The 22,979-nt window shown below is 41.3% G+C and overlaps 1 protein-coding gene and 2 long non-coding RNA genes across 3 annotated transcripts; 2 read left to right on the top strand and 1 right to left on the bottom strand.

Annotated features, from left to right (window-relative positions):
• Positions 1-143: 143 nt before the first annotated feature.
• On the top strand, positions 144-8,412 carry LOC122180541. Its single transcript, XR_006179138.1, has 3 exons — positions 144-1,427; positions 1,521-1,679; positions 2,852-8,412. It is a non-coding gene; the product is annotated as an uncharacterized LOC122180541 (long non-coding RNA).
• CISD2 (CDGSH iron sulfur domain 2) lies at positions 5,603-11,847 on the bottom strand. Its single transcript, XM_042872253.1, has 3 exons — positions 11,676-11,847; positions 6,754-6,965; positions 5,603-5,957 (listed from the first exon to the last, which is right to left on the bottom strand). Exons 1-3 carry the CDS (start codon positions 11,776-11,778, stop codon positions 5,868-5,870), a joined length of 405 nt encoding a protein of 134 aa, XP_042728187.1. The 5' UTR covers positions 11,779-11,847; the 3' UTR covers positions 5,603-5,867.
• A 109-nt stretch (positions 11,848-11,956) lies between these two features.
• On the top strand, positions 11,957-22,464 carry LOC122180396. Its single transcript, XR_006179046.1, has 3 exons — positions 11,957-12,139; positions 12,303-13,368; positions 21,164-22,464. It is a non-coding gene; the product is annotated as an uncharacterized LOC122180396 (long non-coding RNA).
• The last annotated feature ends 515 nt before the right edge of the window (positions 22,465-22,979 follow it).

Genomic DNA, 22,979 nt, shown 5'->3' with positions numbered 1-22,979 from the left:
TGAAAGAGGCCGTAAGGACTGGGAGGAAGTTACATGGGATTGGGATGGCTGCTTCCTGGCGTGTGTACTTCAGCCTTTGTGCAACTCTGTGTCAAGCCAATGAAAGCCAGCTTGTCAGCCGCTGGGAGTGTGTACTCTAGGACAGGAGAGAACTCCCCTTGGATGGAGCTTGCTGGCATGGCAATGCCGAGGTAGCAACGAGTTGTTTCTTTCTTCCTCAGCTCCTTTTGGGAAACCTGACAGTAGTGACAGACCTCAAATCAGGATTTATGAATCAACAGGTATCTCTTGTTCTAAGTTTATACTCGTGTCTATGAAAATGCTATGATCTGATCCTTCACACATCTGCATTTGCTTAACTGTGGCAAAATAAAACAAGTATTTACTAAAACCTATCAAGTTAATACTCGTTTTTCCAAAGGGTAAATGGTTGTGTTTGTTTTGGAGATTGGAGGCCTCTTAGGTTTGGCAAGGTCTTTTTACTCTGATCAATAGAGAAATAGAATTTAAATGAAGAGCCTGGGGAAAGCATCACTGAGAGGCATGTTACAAAGGGAAAGGAGCCCCACCACACCTTCCTCCAGAAAGAGTGACATGCTGTCATGAGAAAGCAGTGAGCATGAACCCACCACTTGTGTGGGCCTTTCTAGAAGCACAAGTTGCATACTGGATCTCTTGCCAAAATATTTTACCACAGGAGCAAAAAGTTCAAACGTTTTTGGAGGGTTTTTCTTTGTTTAGTATTGATGCCTTCTGCACAGTCAGTACAGTATAGTTCATATTTGATCTTCTCATATAACCTGTTACCTTTCTCTTCTCCTTGACTTTCCAAAAGTCAAGAACAAACCGTTGAAGAAAACCCTGCTCTTGTCTTCAGCTTTCGTACCAGTTAGGGTTTAGCATTGCCGGTTACAGAGATTGTTTAATCTCTCTTGCTCTGCTACATTTTGGGTGAGTAACAAGCTCTAAGTAGGACATTCACTGCTTTCTGAATCATGAAATGAGTCCAGCATCCTTCAGGAACTGAGTTTTGTTTAGTTATGTTTAGAAACACAGATTTGAGATCTAAGAGGACAGTGGCTGCCCACAGAGTTCTACAGTACAGTTCATTTGAGATTGTTTTACAGAACACTATTCAGAATGTATTTGATGTGTCCATATATTTTGGTTTCTGTAAGTAAGCATTATACAATTCTGTTTTAGCTCCTGTATTTTATTATGCAACATAATAAGAAAATACCTTTCAAGGAAAACTGTATGTACCTGTATTATTCGGAGTGCGTGTGTTATGTCTCTGTATATACATAATAATCAGTATGTGTACCTTTTCATATGACTGGTTCTAGCCAAAAAGCAAAGTTCTTAAAAATATTTAAGGTTTGTGGCCTGCAGTTCCAGGACAGTGATGAACACCAGGAAGTTCTTGGGTAAGTTTTCCCCTGACAGCTGTGAAGTACGATTATTATTTCATTTTGTCCAGGCTTCCTTACCATATGTGCTGCTGTTCTCTCCACTTTTAGGGAACATACAGTCTTCAGTTAATGCTTGTTCCCTGACAAGAGAAGAAGGAGCTCTCAAACTGTACAGACTGATGAACAGTTCCAGTGCTGCATGAGATGGTTACTGTGTCAAGCGCTGACTTCTGTGTCCCTCCTGCCTGTTGTGCATGGCTCACTGAGGTACTCAGTTGCATAAAAGAGGATAGTTTTATAAGGAGCTTATTGCATTTGGAAAGTGCAGTATGTGCAGACCTAATGGGTAGAGTGAAGGAATATGCTGTTCAGTTCATCAGTGGCTGCTTATAAAATAATACACTTCATGTGATTAAAATGTAGAGGAGAAGCTGTGTATAGTTTGGTTTATTTACAAAGTTTTATAGAAAATAAAAACTCTCCTTCAAGGAGCGATCACTGCACCACATTTGGAATGTGTTCAGTGACAGTGTAAGCATTATAGCCCTTCAAATTTGAACACAATCTTATGATTGTGACAGCCTTGTTTGCCATCTCATAAATTGACTCTATCGTGTTCCCTTAATCTTAGTTCCCTCTCAGTTTAGTTATCAGGATCACTCCTCCCATCATTCTAGACCCCGAATAGCTGCACTGATTCAACTGTAGTTTTGTCTCACAAATCAAATTCAATTTTCCTTTCCTCACCACTGAGTGTATTTGTCACAGGGCCCCTTTCTCTGAGCCTTTATTAAGTTGTGAATAAGAATCGCATTGAAGCTGTTACAGTCCTGCAGATCTAAAATGAGAAGCATTGATGCTTTATAATGCTCCTTGCTTTCTAGAAAGAAACAAAACACATCTTGTCATGAGAAGAGATGTTATATCAGGGCTGAGATATTGTCAATAAGTACAATAAATGACAATTTCAGCTGCTTTTAAATAGGAGTTAATTGAAAGAGTTTGCAGAGGTGAAGTCATGACGACTAGGGCCCCCTCCCTTTGAACAAAATGCCATGAAATCATTCATGAATAATGCATAAATTCAAGCTAATAAAATCTTTATGCCATTCCAAACAGTCTCTTTTTTGGAGGAACTGAAATTAGTGAGCAACATGCAGTAACTGTAAGTGGGGGAGTCCCACTGTCATGCAGACATACGCACAAGTGCAAGGTGGAGAATACTGAGCACTGCATGCATGTGCAGTTCCAGAAGGTTCAGAAGAGCCTCAGCAGCAGAACAGTCTGACAGCACAGCACAGCCCTGCTGGCACACAGCAGGCAGAGTTAGAGCAGGCAGCATACGAGTAAAGACAGAAAGGGGCCATCTGGAAGCAGGAAGTAGCATGAGCCAGGGATGAAATAACAATGTAATTATAATCACTCTCTTCCTTTTTCAGCTAAACTGAACATTCTGGAGAATTCAGATGACGTCTAGAATTAATTGTGAAATGCTCAGGCTGTAGTATGGCCACAAAACGGTAAATGATAGTTTTTGCATTTTAAATGGAGTCCAAGAAGTGAAATTTTGGGCCAGATGGTGCTTGAATCGCATTTGCTTTGTCTAATAGTTGACACAAATAAGTCATCTTTATCTAAGTATATTTGTTTTGCAGGTTTATTTGTAGTTTATTACAGTGATTGTTCAAATTCATAGTGGAAAGAGAGGTCATTACTATTGTTCTAGTAGAGTAAGGCATCATGGTATGACATGCCCTGTTGTGCTTTCCCCGACTTTGCATCAAGACAAGTGAAGATCTGGTCTGGTCTACCACCTGTGTCCTGGTATTTATCATGCTATTATCCTCTTGTGTGGGGCTTCCAACTAAGGGTAGAAAAGTCACCCAGTGCCAAGAGAGCCCAGCACACCTTAGTAGGTAATGCGTTCAACTCTATCATTGCTGAGACAGAGGGCTTCACAGACATTTCCATCCTTAGCTCACAGACTTTAGAGAGAGAATCTGAACAGGTAAGTAAGTTGTGAGGCTGTTTTTTCTTTTTGCTGCAAAGACTTGCATTTAGAGCACAAGCTGTGAACGGATTCAGCAATTTTTTTTTTTTATTTTTTGCATCTATCTTCCAAAGGACATCACATTAAATTAAGAGCAAAACTTCTTGCATTTGGCTTGCAGATGAAGAATCCAAATTGCAAACAGCACAGGCTCAGATAAGCCAATCCTATTCAGTGCTGTGAACTCAGCAGTCCCAGAAAATTTCATTTACTTGGTGAGTGCAGGTACAGACACCTAACTTCCATGGATTCTTGAAATCAGAGAGGATGATAAAGGCTCTGGTATCCTCCTTCATCTTGGGATGCATTTTGCTGCCCTTCTCAGACTGACACGACGTGAATCCATTACACAGCTGTTTCTACCTGGCAGGTAGACTGAAACTAAACTCTTACTTTGATAAACAAAAGCAGAACAATTCTTGGTTTGAAATTCCTACAGCCAAAGCACTACAGCCAGTGTTGTTCAGCTTTTGTTTACTTCAGTTTTATAGCTGTACTTTTACAGGCAGCAATTGCAGTAAAAGAAGGGATTTTTAATGCCAAGAGTATGAAAATTACCCTATAGGAATGCGCAATCCCCTTGTTAGGGCTCTTTGCTGCACCCGACTAAGGCCTGCTCCAAAACCACCATGAAGATGGGATTCACCTTGACTTTAAGTGTGGCCACATGAGGCAGTTTTCCCTTCACAGATTCATTTTGAAATGCAGGGAAATAGTAAAAAAGATTGTAAGCAAGATAGATGACGATCCTGTAGAAATAAGTAAGATGTCCTTTCTAAAAAGGAACTGTGACACAGTGTTGTTGCTAAACTATACCTCATGTAGGTTCCACTGCCATAGAGACATAAGCAAAACCAAACCACACACCATGTGTTTCTGTAGCCAGAGTTGCAGGTAGTTTAGCAATAGTTTCATCCAACAGAAAGCAGGGGAAAAACAATTACATAATCAAATTGTGCGAGAGGTGGAGGCAAGAGGCTAAACATCACATTGTCATTTTTTTAAAGATTTCTGGGAGAAAATTCACTTCTGCTGTACCACTTACCTCAGCAGCATTTGTCTAAGTGGAACAACAGAAAAGAGGATTGCTGTACACAGAAAGCAATGAAATTATCTGAATGTGAGAGTATCCTGATAGAAGCTGGAAGTACATCAAGACTTGTATAGAATAATTGCTGTAATGGCTGTGAGTTTTTCTATTTCACCTAGCACTTTTTCCACCAAACCCAAGAATTGAACTTAGCATTCAGTATATGCATCTAAGAGTGAAAACAGCATAGTACAAGATATTTACATTACTGTTCTTTCTCTAAGTGTTGGATCCTAATACAATAGTGTTTACAGGCTGCTTTCACCCATCAGGATAAGGTTTCCATGAAACATTTAAATAAAGATAGATTGTACTGTGGTTTCAGTACACTTTGTAAAAAGCAGTCATTTAACCCACAGTCACATCCTAATCTACCACAGTTTCTTGTGTGGTAAGAGCTTTTAGCACCTAGAACTACACCTGTTAAAAATGCAGGGACTGTCTCTATTAGTTCCACTGCTGCTTTGACAGCCACTGTGTGAGAACTCCCTCCTGACTCACTTTCTGTTTCAGCACTGGGATGATAAGCTTTGGCAACAGTGTGCTGCTGTGGGGCTTCCCCTCTTACCTAAGAACAGGTCAAATGAAATGCTTGTTAAAGAATAGTCCAGATCTTCCCTTCAGACAATTGTCTAAAATTGGGGCATGCATCTAAAGTTCTACTTTTAAACAAGCAGCCTTTCATTAAAGAATAAAGCACGTTAGAAGAATTAGTGTGGAGTCTAACAGCTGAATAAGTAGCAATTATTTACCTATAACTGAAGTTAAGCCATCCCACAGCACAGTTCTGACTTGTCTTACTAATGAGTCAGTAACAAGCCAAGAACACAGTTTTACTTCACTTTCTCGGTTCTGTCATTTAGCCAACTCCCTCCTATGACTGTCCCAGCTAAAAGAAATAGCCTCTGCAGTGCAAGTGAACTTTCAAAGAGCTTCCTTACATGCACATGAACGACGAATGGGCCCAGAATAAAGGGGCAACTTTACTGGTTGACCTGCTTACCTAGAAATAGTGACTTTTTTGTTACTGCATGTTCATACAAAAAAGGCTCAACTCCAGGAAGTCATTTTATTGTTGAAACAAATGACTTATTTACAGAAATAGTTACTTTACAAAGCAGACATAATAATTCTTAGAATAAAGTATCAAAACAGTGACAGATCTAGCACTGTCTAAATGTACTTTATCTCAAAAAAAAATCTACAGCAATCACTGGACTAAATCATACCAATCATATAATAATAAAATGCTGCTCCTTGCAACTACAGTGGTATAAAAGACTCATCAGTCATGAGCAAATGGATTAAGAATTTGCTATACTTCTTTCTTCTTGAGTATCAGTGGTCCTACATTATCTCCTGTTAATTCATTGTGCTTGTTATGAGAGCCATCACAGACAGGGAACTGGAAGAAAACAAACAAGAGGTTAGTACATCTCTGCACAGCAATTACACAGTGATTTTCACAGTCCTTCCTTTGCTGAGAATACTTTATCAAAGCTGGTAGTTCCTCCAACTGTGTCCCATTTCAACAAACTCCCTTCCCCTATCAGACCTCTGACATGTTACTAGCTAGAAAAAAAGAAAAAAAAACCTGCCTCCTCCCCCCCATCCTCCCTTTGCTGAAATGATCTTTCTGAAGGGAGAGAATTTCAGAGACTTCCCTTAGGTTGAGGGCACAATTTTTTGTTAAAGCAGGAAACCATTCAGTCCAAAGAAGCTAAAACCAGAGTGATGTCAGAATCGTAAGAAACTAGATGAGAAATACCCATCTACCTTTCTTTGACTCAGGACATGGACTATTGAAAGCAGTCATCAATTAGTTGTTCTGGGGATATGCTCTGTCTAAACACAGGTCCCATTTTCATTCTAATATGTAAAGTTTTCTAAATACTGTTTTGGCATCATACATTCTTCTATTTTCAAATCTTAAGGCCTGCTTTAATGATGCTTTTCACAGATGGTCACTTGGTAAGTTTTCTAGGAAAACCATACTGTGCTACTTTACAAGATTGAACAGTTTCTCTCTGCATGTAGGTGAGTTTATGGTAGAGAAAAGAAAGAACTACGCAATTCTCAGAAGCCTGTCCCACCCTTAGAGAAAAGCAACAGGCCAACTTGCTGCCATCCACCACCTCAAAACTGATAAAAATACTGCAAATTTAAGCTTCTCATCCTGACGCAGCAACAGGGTATCTTACCGTCTTAGAACGCCAACACCTGCAGTAAGCTTTAGTGAGGCACAGATCTTCGATGTTTATTTCATTCACTACTTTTGGATTTTCCTTCTGGATCTTGAGGTTAATCAAGCTATCTTTCTGCTGTTTCTTCTTGGGAAGGAATGGACGAACGGCAAGGTACCCAAGCAACGCCAGCACACCCAGGAAAGGCAATAACCGCAGCCATTCTGAAACTAAAGACAAGTGGAATTTAAACAGGCTCTTGGCACCACTTCAGTCTTGGGCAGCACCAGCTATTCTGAAGTGGTGTAGACATCAGGTAGGGAGCAGGACTGCAGAGTTAGCAGAGCTGAAGGCAGGTGAGAGCCAAGGGAGTCAAAAATAAAAGCTTCAGGTTAAAACTCTGGATTTTATTGTAGGCGAGGTACAAACTGGACTCGTGGAATTTCATCTCAAGTTCAGTTTTAAAACTCTACAGAATGACTCAGTGGAAGCAAATAAATTCAAAACAAGTAAAAGAGGTACTAAAATAAGGAACTCCAAAATTGCTGCAGTTCTGCTCACCTGAAGTCACAACCAGCATGAACGAGCAGCCTGGGCATGACTACCCGTGGGAAGTTACTAAAAAATGTAATGCTGCTATCTTACATTCTATATATGAAGAGCCATCCATGTTTTATAATTCAATTTTTTATTGCTTATTTCAGATTTTTACCTTCTTGAAGTTTTCCTTGCTTTATTCCGAGTTTTGTTTAGAAACTTTTGGCAGATACGACACAGATTACAAAATAAGCACTAGTTAGTCTTCACCAGTTTTTTGGTGCTTTATTTTTCAGAGCTCTCAGGAATCTGCAACCAGTTTCTCCAATGCAAATACAGAAAGAAAAAGTCCAGAGATGGGCTAAGTACCTTCAGATAAGTCAAGCCACAGAGAATGCTTTTTACCATGCTCAGAAACTTCTAAATACACGTAGGAGATTCAAGTATCCCCTGCAGACATAGCAGCCTTGCTACATCATTAGAAATCTAGACATACGAGTTTGAAAAAGATTTACTGAACTTGGAAAGAAAGCATCAGCACCTGCCAGAAGATCTGTTTTAAAGGGGGATAAACTTTTCCAAAGCAGCGAGCTGTGACAATACTCCAGTGCAGTTTAAGTATGCATGCAGCATTAAAGAGAACATTCTCAGTTTCTGAAGAGTCAAAGTAATGGAAGGATGTTAAAAAAAATATTTTACATTGGAGCACAGATAGCTGCATGAGCACTCTGTAAAAGAAAATACTGTAATCAGGATCCCCTTTTAAATGATTTAGAATCAGAATGTAACAAAAAAATTGTTGTACACTTTGTTTTTCCAAGATTAAGGTGCACAAGAAAGGAAATGCAATAGAACAAAGCTGGAGATGCTAGGTAGACTGTGAGCTCTCAAATCATATTAGGAATAAAATTAAGCCTCACAGAACAGCAATAAAGCAAATGCTCATGATAACACCCTTCCAGTTTTAATGCAGTGGCTCTCTCTTAACAGTCTGAAGGTTCTGAAAGTACACCATGTAATGAAAATACTTTGTGGGAATAGTCTTGTGCTCTCTGAGCTTCCTACAGCCTTTTGAGTGAAATCCATGTTTACTGGCACTTATCTGAGAATGCACCACAACTGTATAAATGATTATGGTACTGCAACAACTTTCAACATAGTCTTTCCATGCTTGAATTTGCAGTGGTTCTTAAGCACAATTTTTTTTAATTTTTTTTTATTAATTAGTTATTAATTAGCATTTGTATCACACTAATGACCATGCTTCTAGGGCAGGAGAGAAAAGATACTGTTACAAATTAAAAAACAAAACACCACACACCTGTGGGCTGAGAGGAGTGGGGGAGCAGGAGAACCTTCACAGAATTGTACAGGCTGGAAGGGACCTCTAGAGACCATGTAGTCCAATCCCCCTGCAAAGCAGGCTCCCTTGACCAATTTGCACAAATAGCCATCCAGGAGACTCCACAACCACTCTGGGCAGCCTGTTCCAGTGCTCCGTCACCCTCACTGTGAAGAGGTTCTTATGCACATTTGTGCAGAACTTCCTATGCTTCAGTTTATGGCCGTTTCCCCTTGTCCTATTGCTGCGCACTGCTGAAAAGAGTCTGGCTTTGTCTCTTTGCCTCCCGCAAACTGGAACAGATTGCCCAGAGATGTGGTGGAAGCCCTGCCCTTTCAAGACATTCAAGGCCAGGCTGGACCAGGTTCTGAGCAACCTGACCTAGCTGTGCATGTCCCTGTTCACTGCAGAAGAATTGGACTAGATGACCTAGGTCCCTTCCAACTCTAAGGACTCTGTGATTGCTATACAATTAAACACAAAGGACTTAGAATCATAAAGTAGCCAAGGTTGAAACAGACCTTCAAGATCATCCAGTCCAACTGTCCACCCACCACCAATATTTCCCCATAAGCCATATCTCTTAGTACCACATCTAAGCATCTTCTGAACGCTTCCAGGGTCACTATCACAGGACTCTATCACCTCCCTGGGTAATCATAGAATCACAAGGTTGGAAGCGACCTATAAGATCATCTAGTCCAACCGTCTTCTCATTCCCACTGCTACCACAAGCACTAAACCATATCTCACAGCTCCTCATCCAGATGCCTCTTCAACGCTGCCAGGGACAGCGACTCCACCACCTCCCAGGGCAGCCATTCCAGTGCCTGACCACACTCTGAGAGAAACAGTTTTTCCTCACATCCAACCTAAACCTCCTCTGGTACAACTTGCGACCCTTTCCCCAGGTCCTGTTCATTGCCTGGGAGAAGAGGCCAAACCCCTCTTCACCACAACCTCCCTTTAGGAAGTTGTAGAGTGCAATGAGGTCTCCCCCTGGTAGTCCATTCCAGCACCTGGCCACTCTTTTGGAGAAGAAATTTCTCCTAACATCCAACCTGAACCTCCTCTGGTACAATTTGAGGCTATTCCCTGTCCACTTCATACCTGGTAGTTTGTTACAAAGTCCCTCTTAAAACATACCCCAAGTGTGAGATGTCCCTCCCAGGGCTGTACCATGGAGACTAGCACGTAGGTTCTCAGAGACCTTAAAATTCTCTTTTATCACTGCTAGCACATTATTCTGCAGTCAATCAGTATTCCAGTTTAATGAAATGTAGCAGAATAAAAGGCAAAGCCACCATGAGAAACTCAATTCATTTTGGCGAGCTTGAGAAGGGAAAGGCAAAGCAGCTATGACAAGAAACTGGAAGAGGCATCTAAGCAGCAGTGTGATAATTCAGATATCCGCTTTCAGGCCTAAGGTCACACAGATTCTTTCCCTTCTCCCTCACTGCTATTACCTTCAGAAGTTTTGCACAGGATATTAAGTCTTCCCCTCTCCAAGCAAGCAGTTTTCCATTATGGTCTGGTGAGATCATGACACACAACAGGTGTCTCAAGGTTTGTAGTCAGTGTGCTACAGCAATATCCTACAGGAAAGGTTCTTCCCTGCACTTTTGGTCAGTTGTTTCTAAAACTGATGCATGAGAGGAACTGAAGCTGCATCAGGCTGGAAGTTAACAGAGGTTTATAGAATGAATCAGTAAAAGCACTAAGAAGCAAAGCACTGCACTATTTCCAGTTTGGGTTCTGGCCTGCCTTTGTGAACAAAGTGAATGCTAGCAAAGTGTCCTATGGTGCAGGTCCCTGACTAAGCTCAGCAGATGCCACCAAAGGACAAATATTAACATGCTTAGATGTTTTAAGATCAGTGATATTTCTCACTTAAGGAGTCGATTGTTCGCTTCTTCCCCTCCCTCCAAATTTGAGCAAGCACCTATCAGTGGAGGAGGAAGTGAGTGGAGAAGGAGTGGAGGAAAAAAATATGACAGCAAGCTAATTCTATTGAAAAAAAATTAAAAGCTCTGACCAGAGGTTTTAAAATTAAATCCTGTAACTGCTGTGTAGTGTGAACAAACGCAGAGACTGCACATTAATCCTGTTACAAAAACATCTGAAAAAGTGAAACAAGGTGAGGTTAAGCTCAGGTATTATTATGTTTAATAAATCATAACTAAGGCTTGAGGTAAAAAGGCAGTGAGTTAAGTGGGAAACTGACAAAAGCTGAAGGTATGACAAGCTGCCCTGTACTGCACCTTGCTATGTCCATCTCCTCCAAGTTCAGAACAGCTGAGTTTCTTTTTTTAATTGATGGCATTTCCAAATGAGAGAGTAGTTGTGCAGTAGTTGTGCAGATGGATGAACAGTTCATTAGGAGCAGGTTTCCTTGTCCCGAGGAAGGCAGTACAACTTTACATTTACAAGGAGCATGAACAAGTTGCAACGAGTATCCAAGCCTGGCTTTCAGTGAAACCATTTTGCAGCACTGCTGAAGTCACCCAGCTCAGTGCTGCAGGAAGAACACGTGGGGTTGATTCCACACTTGGAGGACCTTTTCTACTCCCAGACAGCAGGCTGGAGCATTCCCCTCGCTTCTTATCACCAAACCAACCCCATTATCGCAGGCTCTGCCTCCATTACCACAGCACACTACATAACAGGCTCCCAGAAAGAACTCTCTCCTGCTGTGCTCGCTAGATGCGTGCAGACGCTTTCTTTACCCTTCTAAGCGAAGGGAGAGGCAGGTTTGGTGCCGGCGGGGACAGCGCCACGTCGTGCGGGCGGTTCGGCCCGACACACTTTACTTTTTCCTACAGCTTCCCCTGGCTGCTACCATTACCTCACAGCGCATCCTAGCCCTTGCCGGGCACCTTTCCTTCTGTAACCACGTAACGGCAGTACAACGTTCTCGGACCATTCCCCCCCCCGCAGCCCGCTCGGCCTCGGCAGCCCCACTACAGAGCCACCACCCGGGACGGCCCCCGGCCCCGCCGCGCCCCCCACACCGCCCCCGGCGCGGGGAGGACGGAGGGAACGGAGCCAGGCCTCCGCTTACCTGTGAGGCGGAGGAAGCCGCCGACGCTCTCGGGCAAAGGTAGGCGCTTGAGGTAGGCGGGCAGCTGAACCTTAACGATGCGCGCCAAGCTCTCCAGCACCATGGCGGCGACCCCCGCGGAGGAGCGAGAGGAGGGACCGCGCGACGGCCGTTAGCACCGCCCGCTTCCTCAGCCTGCTCCCACCGCGCATGCGCCACGGGAAGAGACCGCGACGGCCGGGCCCGTCCCCACCACAGCAGGGGGCGCGCGGGCGGCAGCGGCCATTGGGATGGGAGGCGGGATGGGTGCGGCTGAGGAAGCGGGGCGGCGGATGGTTCTCTCTCGGTCCGGCGGCTCTCAGTGGGAGACCTAAGGTAGAGAGGAGAAGGAATTTGGCTTTAACAATATCTGCCTTGCGATTTATGGATCTGTCGCCCTGCTTTGTTACCGCTGCATGTCACGTCGACGCTCCTGAAATACCGAGGTAAAAGACAAAAATCTTCTTCATATGGCTGATGTTTCTCACACGATACCATAACTCCTCTGAGGTGGGACAGTGTGAGTGCTGAGGGTGCTAATATTACAAAGAGAGGCCCATTCGCCCAGTGCTGGGTCTGGCTTACACAGAGCACGCTGTACCTGAACAGGTCTGTGCGATGTGCGGGAGAGCCGTCCTTGTGCACAACGCCTTGTCCCTCTGTAGCCAACGGAAGGATGGGAGTACAGGTCAGACAGTCCTGCGCCCCTCGTCTCGAGTCTCATACCGTGTGGGTCAGGAACCCCCTGCGTGCTGATCCCGGTGGCTCCGGGAAAGCTGAGGGAGTGTCTTCATTCTGGAAGCCCTCCAACTGAACCATCACCCTCAGTGCATGGAAACCAAGCCACTGCTGCCCAGACCATCTGTGCTCTCAACCTGCCACCCCAGAACCTGGCACTGGGATAGGGCTCGGTGAAGGGTTCTTGAATCAGTGAGGCTGATACAGCTGAATCTACTCAGTAGTTCTGGTTTTCTTTCACCATTTGCATTAGTGTTCCATTCAGAGCAATCTGAAACAATAGTTAAAAACACCAGAAAGAACTAAGGCAAAATAATAATAATAATAATAAAATACTGGAAATCAAGCTTAAGACAAACAAATCCAAGTTATTTGTGCTTCTGGCCTAAATGTTGCTTTCTTATCTGTGACCCTATACAAACATTTCCTGATGAATCACCTTCGCTAGCTAACAAGAATAGTCTCTGATCTCAGAGTATCTCCTTTCCCTGTCTCACCTACGTTTGGCCTCATAATGACTATGTCTGATGTCCTAAGATGATTCCTTCTTAGGTAGGCAAATGCCTGCTGTTAGACAAGATAATGAAAGAACAAAATGTTTGATTATTCTGCAGAGATTACAAATGACATCTGTCATGACGCAACCTTGTTTATGAAACTCTGGGGGAAGAATGTATAATCTAAAGAAACATAAGATAAATCCTCCAGCTCTGAATCACACAACTTCATACTGAATCTGAGAGCCTCTGTACTTCCCTCTATCCTTTTTCCTGCTCTGGATGCTGGCTGTGATACTGGAAGCACAGCTGAGCTTTCACTGAAGCTCCAGAACACCTTTTGTGCCACCTTTGGATCTGGCGTGCTCCTTTCAGCACGCTGTCAAACTCTGCACATGTCACAGAGAGGAACTGCTCACACATCTTGCCTGCCTGCAGAGGTATCTGTCAATGGGAGTCGTGAGTAGTTTTGGTATTTGAAGGGGTAAAGTTAGAAATTATGGAAAAATTATAAAGAAAGTGAAGGCTACTAACTAAAGGGTGATCTTCGGACATCCAGGTTGAACTGGAGCTCAGGAGGTCTGTGTTCACTCTTTAACTTGACCACAGACTTCTTTTTTGACTTAGATGGAAACATGGAAGCTGAGGCTTCTCCTGCAGAAAAGAACAACATTTTACATAGTTGCCATCTTTAGGGACTACGTTACAGGGCTAGAACTTAAGATGATCAGTTAACATGGGTTCACCAGGCAGGCGTGACATCGTACATCTTCTTTCTGTTACAGAAATAGAATTCCCTACAGGGACATTTGTACTCCACAGCTGCTTTAGGGTATTACAATATCCTTTTCAACACATGTTGGCTAGTGCATGTTTCCTTATGCCTCAAGTCTCAGTGCTGCTGAGTATCTGGAAGACCTCACTTGCATATGTAGCTATGCTTTGTGAACTTTTAAAAGTAGAGATTGGCTCTTCCTGTACTTTTTGTACTGAACTTGGCCACTGAAACTCCATTACTGGATAGGGTATATAGGAGCAGCTGTAATAAAAATAACAGCACAAAAAGCCCAACATAGATACTTGAACAGTCACCAATACTGGAATATGATTATTGCTTTCAGCACTAGGAATCCTCCACCACCAGGATTTTTCAGCCAGTAAGCACATTGCGGATAGGAAGCAGTATGAAGCCCACATGAAGAGACCTACATAGTTAATGCTAGCTCAGGTCTTTTACAGAGAATTACCAAAATACAGCTCATTAGAGAACCAGCCCAGTTAACTTGCTACTATATGTGCTTTGAGGAGAATAGTAGAAAAGTTAATGATAGAGATGCAAATTGAGTTTGGTAGAGTTTATTCTACTAAGTATAATGTTACTAAAAGCTGCGTTAGTTCAGCTCACAGCAGAAGTAACAGTTGCCTTCAGCATCCAAAAGTTGGGCCAATCAACTGGACATGGGTGAAAAGAAGCAGCTTGTGTTCCTCCTGTTATGCTTCATAAATTGTTTAATGTCCCTGTGCCTTTAATTCAGCTGTAAAATGAATTAATACTTACAGCTCTGTCTAGAACACATTAGGATTTGCAAAGGAAAAGAACACTTATAGATGATATTTATGTTTTATTTTTCTTAGAATTGGCATTGCCATTATCAATACTGAATGCCTGGAATAATTTGTGCAGCAGGCAAAACTACTGTTGTCAACTGAAAGTAGTCTGTCACCATTGAGTTGAGTGTCATGCAAATGCATGTCTCTATCTAGAGAAGCTAGATACCTCCCTTTGTGTTTGAATTATTTCACAGTGGGGTTTGACTGTTTGCTGTTCCTGATGAACATGAAGATCTCTTACTCTTCTGCTTCCTGAAAAGTTGAAAAATCAGTACAGTCCAGGAGGGCCCTAGGAACTGTGATTCATTTCATGTAGTCCATCAGTATGCAGCATTATCCGCACCCAGGTATTAAGTATTTGAGTCTAAAAACATAAGGAATTTGGCTTTAAAAAAAAACAAAACAACAACATAGTCTGTAAGACCATCTATAGGAGATTACTTGCCCACTTTATGTTGATGAACATTGCAAGCGAGTTGTAATTGCTTTGCAGGCAGGGTTTTCATTTGGGTTTTCATTTCTTATTTTTACATCCAGAGCTTAATTGCTGTTAGAAGAAAGCTGCCAATGTCACGCTTTCACTTGACGCTCAGAGCTGGCACTTTAAGTGGCTGCTGCTGGCATTTATTGAAAGTACCTACTACTCTCTGGTGTGCACTGTGTTTGAGAGAAAAATGGGTTAGGAAAATAAATCACATTTAGCAAGAATCAGCAGGCTAATATTGTGATAGCATGATTACCACACTGTGAAATTACTGCTAAATAATTTTATCATCTATCTAATGTCTAAGAATTTTACAATGTAACAATTATGTTTTGAAAGCAGATGCTATCGTAACTGCCTATGTAGCTGTAGTGTCCAACTGTAGCATGTATTATTGCTGCATTTTAAAATTCCTTGTGACACAATGCTTCTTATTGCCACAGGTTGTAGTGCATTAACTGGTGAAAAGAATGGAAGAAAATTAGCAAGATTTCTAAGAATTGGTTCAAATTCCAACACAGCATCTTTGTGCAAGAGCAAACAGAGCAGTAGAGCCTACATCTAGTTGTTCCTAAGAAATAACCATTCTTTGATCTCACAGCCATGGGCATAACAATTTAACTTCTACTTCTGACTACTACTGCTGGGAATATCTTGGGGAAGTGCTGCCCATAAGTTATGAGTTGGGGTATGAGACAAAGTTGAAGAAAATTCCAGCCCAGGAATGAGCAGGCGTCTTCAGTGTTGATGTTCCTAAAGCAAATACAGTTACTCTCTTTTTACACTGTTAGTTTTCTCCAAGCTTGGACTGTCTTTTTATGCAACGGTTAGCATTGGTCTACAGTCACTAGAATATTTGCAAAAATAACACAAGATGAAACTATGAATATCCAAATGGTTGTGCTGGGCTACTAGTTCCTACTGCCTTTATGTCGAGCATGGGAAGTAACTGATGTTGCATGGCGTGACACTGTTGTAGGGAGCATCAATCAAGTAACACTGATGATGCACAGGAAAGTGCACAGTAAATATAATATTGCAGTGAGTTCTAAACGTGGATCCAGTCTTTCCATCCTCATTATTTAGTTGATTGGACAGGTAACTGCTCACATGATCCAGACTGATCTCTGGTCACATAAAGACTTCTGCAGGTTTGGAACTCTATTGGCTTCCAGGGAGTTGCTAATTCACAAATTTTATTCAAATCAGAACAAGCATCATTAGGATTCACTAATATGCTCCCAACAGACCAGATACCTTACCAATTTGTGGCAGGTTCTGGCTGGCTTGTTTCAATAAACCAGGCTACAAAATCCGCAGACTGTCCCCTGGGAGGAAGCTGCAGTGATGAAAAACAGACACATCCTCCTCTGCACTGAAGGACCTACAGAGGACAAAGCATATGTGAAGCTCAGGCTGCTCAACGAGCAGATGTGAAGTAATACTGCTATCAAAAAACACAACTTACTGTTTTATCATTGGAATCTTAAGGCAAAGAAGTGCTATGCTCCAATTTGTTCTTGGTGGCGCTGTACCCTTTTAAACTGCGTTGATCTTTGCTATCAGTGCAGACCGTATACCCTTGACTGGACAGCTAAGAGTGTATTTGTTCCAAGTACTTTACTCCCTTGGCGTAATAGCTGGCAGTGATAGATATTTCCTTAATTTTGGAAGGCAAAGGTGAGCACAGCACAGCCTAATTCCAGTGACGCAATGTGTATTCATTGGCAGTGACTAATTATAGCACAGAAAAACTACAGGCTTCCCCTGCTGAGGACAGAGTACATGCTCTCCACAGCATGACTGCACTCTGCTCTGACTTCTTCCTGTGTCGTGGTGCCCAGTGCACAGTAAAACAGCAGTTTATCATTCCTCCTGAGGCTGCTGTGTACCTACAGCTGGAGATTCCTGAGTCTGCTTCCCTTCTTCATGGCTAGCTCCAGCTAAGCTCCTGGAGGTCAGCTGTGGCTCATTGCACTTCCAGACCTAAGTAGTTGGCTATTGCCTTGAAGATTTTAAATTACTTCCTCACTTACCCTTTGTCATACTGTTGGCAATTCTATGAGTCCTGCACTTGGCCCCAGTACAAGGAGCTATGAAGCTGGTAAAGTACATGCATTTTTTTTAAAATCAGTTTATGTTTTCTAATCAGCAGTGAAAGCAGCTGTGACAAAAAGCAGGTGACAACCATGCCATCTTAAAGCTTACAAGGTTTAGTTACTTCACAGGAAATGCAGGCTTAATTAATATAGAAGGTAGAAATTGAATGAAAAATGAAAAAGAAATACACACTAGTTAAGAAGCATTCATCTTGATCAGCATGCCAGCACCATCCAGTGCTCTTGGAAAATAGGAAAAGATCTAGTCCACTTTCTTTCTAGGGCAGAAAGTCTTCTATTGAAAATTATCTTGTCACAAGTGTCTACAGTAAGTTTATTAAGATGTTTGAGATCATTTTAAACTACTTCCCCAGGAGGAACTTAATTTTTTTTACACTTTTATGCCAGTTTGATGCCTGAGCAAAATGTGATTTTGACAGCTTAGGGGCCAGAAAAGTTCTAATTATTTGGGAAACAGGTACAGTGTAAGTGCGTGCTACGCATCGTCCCTCAGATTGCCTGTCTGATATGATTTGTTACTGTCAAATATCCTAAACGATGTAAGGAGGATCATTTAATCTCCAAAAACCTCTCTGCCTAATTAGAGCAGTGTTTGTTTTTCCAACATGGGAACTGAGCAGAAATCATAAAATCACGTAACAGACCCCCAAATATTAAGAAGGGACCAACAAATTGTCTCACATTTAAATTGGTATGATTGGGCAAATCTCTAGATTCTGCTACCAAATATTTAAACCAGTATTTTTCACAGGTTTTATTTTAATCAGATGAAGAACCATTATTGAATGTGGAAAAAAAGGGAAGAAATTGCAACCCTCATTGTCTTCATAAAAAGGAACTGACATTTATTGGCTGTAAAAGTGACAAATTGTGTTGTATTTCCTGAGAGGCTGAAAAGCATGCTTGACCTTGAAAAATAAGTTCTCAGGAGTGGAGAAGCCAGGTTGTCTTTGCTTTATATTGTGCAAAATTTTCACTGAGGTGCCATCATCTGACCGTGTTTCATGACTACTCTGTGTGTCACAACCCACTCACTCAGAAATACTGCCGTGATCCATCCCTGTAACCATCATGATGAATAGTGTAACAGCTGGCTAATTTCAGTACTGGTGATTTACAGTCACCAGCAATATTTCCCAAATGACAATAAGACAGCAAACTAGAATAATATCCTTTCCTTCCAAGAGCCATAGTTGTCTGTAATTACCTGGATATTTGAGGTCTAAGCAAGCTCTTGGACATTTTAACTGGGACATACCAGAAGCTGAGAAGATCAGCCAAATCTTTAAAAATGAGATTGCTCAAAAGGACACAAAAAAACCCAAAAAAAAAGTAAAATAGTAAAATAAGTCACAGCAGCACAATACTTGGCTAGTTAAATCCATTGTCTGAATATACAGCACATACTCCTGTCAGTTCAAAGAGAAAACAAAAAAACACTGAAGTACTTTTGTGGAGTTTCTTGTTTACTTAAATCATTATTATACATTTTGTCAATAGGGCATCAGACAATTAAAGCTCTGCAATGTACAAGGTTATGTAATTTTGCCAGTGAAACATAGCCATATTTTACATAAAACAAAGAAAAAAGTCTCTGACTGAAAATAAAAAGTCAATCTGCTATCTCATCTGAAGCATAACTAGAAATTATTAGCTAGAAATACACAAACTGTTGACCAGAACTTTAGAGGCAAACTGTTGCCTCTAATGAAGAGGAGATGGTTAAGGCAGGTAGTTTGCTGAAGTTCTGGGGGGTGGGCTCAGACAGAATCCTTGCCCCTGGACTTCTGGACCTGCTGGCGCTCTCTGGAGAAGCGTCTTGTCTTGGCTAAGAGGAGGGACTTTATATGCTTCAGTGTAAACCACACAACCTTTATTGATTAGTACAGGCTAAATAATTTCCTATACCTAATCAAACAATGAAATCTGAACTTAGAATACAGCAAGCCAGATGAATTAAAGCCAGCACGTTCTGAAGTCTGACCAGCCTTACCTGTACTAAGGAATCATTAAATATGTTACCTAGCCTGTTTGAATAATAAACTTTAATCCTGTACATCTTACCTGAATGTTTACCTCATATTAGGTAAATTGTTCAAACCATTTGTCAACCCAAACACCCCTTAAAGACTGTGGTTCGCTGTTTATGTTTGCATCCTAGAAGAAGCATTAGAGGAGCAACTGAGTTAAGATGGTTTGAATCTGACTAGTAATCACTTACCTCAAAGTGATAAAAAAAATAGTCATATCTTGGAAGGGCTACGGACAGTCCTTTGACATCTCCTTTAGCAAGCACAATAGGCCAAATTAAGTACTGCTGCAAAAGTGTGGTCAGTTTTGGTTAACTCCTGCAGCTTCAGCATTCATTCTGAAGGCAGCCTAAGGGGTCAAAAAAACAGGTGTAACGAGAAGAAATAACCCGCTCCAAAGGCATAAGGTGGGTCATCATTAAGCATCTTTTTGAACTGATGTAACTCACCCTTCTGAAACTGATAAAACTCTGATTTGCTCCAGAGAGGTGTTTCACCTGCTTAATTAAGCTTGTGTTAGCAACTGCACTTAACCTCTTAGCCCTTCACACCCCTGCTTTAGGATGCTATTTTGCCATACGTATACAACGTGTGCTTGTTCATGAATGTAAAGAATTCATACAAATGAAGAAAGGTAATGTAGTTAGTAAAATCATGGCAAGAATATTTATCTTTTTTTCCAAAAGTAGCACTGTGATTACACCATGCATATGCTCATCTGTGATGTTTCACACTTAATATCCATAGGGCTGAATTGGCACAGAAAATAAACATTCTTGGTGACACAAACTGCTGCTGACTTGAAAGGAGCATCTGTGTTCCTTTAGATGAAATGGTAGTTTTGCTGGGAAAAAAAATGAATACTTTGTATGAATAGTGATAAATATCCTGTAGCAATTTTCAGACATACTGTTGTTTAGGTCTCTGCAAGTAACATAATGAAGTTTATGTTGTCAAAACTTACTTCTTGTAAAATAGCTCTCATCTTTTCCCAAGGATTTCAAGGAACAGGAAAATCTTCAACTGAAAAAGACTATATTGTCACTACAAGACTAAAAAAGTACTAAGCAATGCAGTGTTAAGCAAAATCCTGAAGGCCAAAAGATGCAGGCCATGAAACTTTAGCACACCATTATTAAAGCACTCAGGTTTTTCACTGGGACTTGTGTGTGGACTTAACTGTTAGAACTTATAACTCCTTGCATGTAGAAGCAAAAGCTATTTTGCCCCACCACCTAGCAGTGAGACGGAAAGCACTACTATACAACAGAATGGTGGAGTAGTTTGGAAATTGTTTCAGTGAGGGTGTCAGAGAAGTTGTTGAGAAAGAATGGATGATGAAGAGTTGCCAAGCTGGAATACAAAATAGCCTTTTATATTGCTTAGAAAAGTAACTGCTGCCTAACGCACTGACCTTGGGCTGGATTCCAGATGTGAAAGGGTTTTGCTATGTCTTCTTCCCAACATAAAGAGAAGTGATAGGCGCAGAGGTAGCTAGGGAGCTGAGCATGCACACAAAGGCATTAGGACAACCTTGCCATCTTTTGCGAAGAGGAATGCCCCCAGCTATACAGGAAGGGCTGCTGGTCTTTGGTACTTTATACACAGGTTAGATGGAACCCAGTGATTTCTCAAAGCTGCTTTTCTTCCATTCTCAGGCATTTGAGTTGGCAAGCTCAGCCTTTTTTACTTGTTGCATTAAAAATAAGCAATCAAACTATCTTATCAACTTTTCTCTGTGATCTTATTCCTCATGGTCTCCACTGAATCAGGCAGGACCTCAATAAGGTGAGTTTTGCTCAGACTAAAATGAGATTTGTCTGCAAGCGTAGTTTATGATAATTAGGGGAAAAACAAGTTGGACAGGATGCTGAAGAGAAAATTGAGGCCTGGTAATACGTGCAAACAGGGAGAGCTGTTGTTGTTTTTCATCTTCTCAGTGTTTTGTTTTTCAGCACAGAAACTATTGCCTTTTGCTTCCTCCAAACAGGAACAAATAATGATCTACCGTATGGACTAATAAGAAGGGGGTCTTGCTTTTGTTGAAGCAGTTTTTTTTCCTGAAAAAGAAGACCCTTTTCCTCTTGCGTATAATGAAGGATTGTAAGTGGAATGCTGCTTGATGTCTGGGGTGCTCACTGCTCCTTCTGTTTCTAAGACAGGTAGAAAAGTACGCTGAAATTGTAAAACTGACTGGTCATTTTACAGCCAAAGTAAAAAATCTGACACTGATGTGCAAGCAAGATACACTAAGCTATAAACTAAGTCTGGAATGCTTTTCCCTTGAGTCCTCTCTAAACTGAGAGAAGTAGTATATCAAGGCAATCTCCATTCACACTTGCACTGCTGGACCATCACAAAGCAGCTGAAGAAAACTGGCAAAACTCCCTTCAGAGGTTGCTGACCACATGGCTGTAAAGAACCTGCAATGCTATATTTAAAAAAGCAATCAAATTCAAGTCAGCTCGCTTGTTGTGGGTATTTTCTGCGAACTGTTTATTACCATGCCAATATCCCTTTGTTTCCAATTTTTGCATAATAAACCTTTGAAAATTTAACTCAGCTTCACTGGTGTGTAAGAACTAGACATGGCAGACATGGTTCTATTCAACCACTTCTGAGAATTAGCTTCAAAAATCAAATTAAAATGAAGCAAACCCAAATAGACCAGGTAGACCCACACTAAGTTGCCACACCCGTTCATATTCAGCATCCATCATCTGTGCCTCTTGCATTTTACATTACTAATATGAGGTATCTCTGCGAGTAGCATTACAGCGCACTTACTACATATAGTAAAAGTGAGAAACTCGTTACATATACGGCACATAAATATGTTAAGGTTGCAAGGCCTTACTCACATAAGTGTTCATACTTAAGTAAAAATTCTACTTTTTTATTCATTTCCAAAGCTATGAGGAAACTACAAAATTTTTACCTTAGAGTTTGAGAAAAAGGAGGTGAAGATGAGAAGTACAACGTTCTCCAAACATGACTGTGTGCTGTGACTTGCAGAAATGGCCTACGACTGGTTTTCATACCTTAACAAACATTATTTTTAGTTTTTTCCCAATCGTATTTAAAGGTAAATATTTAAATCGATACATATATATATATATAAATAACATTGAACACAATATTTCTCTAAAGAGGTATTCTAAAGCAATATATGCAAACCTATTTCTGAGCACTTACAGTAATGGCTGTAAAGAAGAACAATACAAAACTGATGGTTTTAACACGTAACTGCTGAAATGCATGCAAATACAACTTGATTTACCAAATTAAAAATACCCGTTGTATTAAATAAAAAGTACACATTTTCAATAGGATGTCTGTGCAGTTCTTTATTTCTTTTTTATACAGCAAAGTGCCAAAGGCAAACCAAATGTCTTTATTATAGTAGAAATATACAACTGAAATATTGTAAGTATCTAAAGCTCCCGAGATAAGAATAAAGAAAAAGGGACAGTGTAAGCAATTTAAAAGACAGATGCAATGTCTGTGACAAATACAGTTGTACTGGTGCTTTGGAAGACCAGCACTGCCTAAGCCACACTGGGCAAGCAACAGCGAGCTGTTTTGCAGCACTATTCCTAATTAAGATAATAAGAACATTAACAGAACAGCGCGGGGCTGCATTTCCTGAGTATGCAGACAGCACCGTGAAATGAGCATTAAGTGAAGGAACTTTATAATGTACTGCCTCCTCCGGGCTAGTCGTAACACATAAGGTAGCGAAAAACCGACAGCAGTGCTGTCAGTCCATTGTAACGAACGTGTTGGTGGGTCGTCGTCCCTCAGCC

The sequence above is a fragment of the Lagopus leucura genome, unplaced genomic scaffold (genome assembly GCF_019238085.1).
Source record: "Lagopus leucura isolate 7727_CA_CO unplaced genomic scaffold, USGS_WTPT01 Super-Scaffold_100004, whole genome shotgun sequence".
In the NCBI taxonomy this organism is placed as follows: Eukaryota; Metazoa; Chordata; class Aves; order Galliformes; family Phasianidae; genus Lagopus; species Lagopus leucura.
The sequence above is the reverse complement of the archived record's forward strand: the minus strand, read 5'-3'. Positions and strand labels throughout refer to the sequence as shown.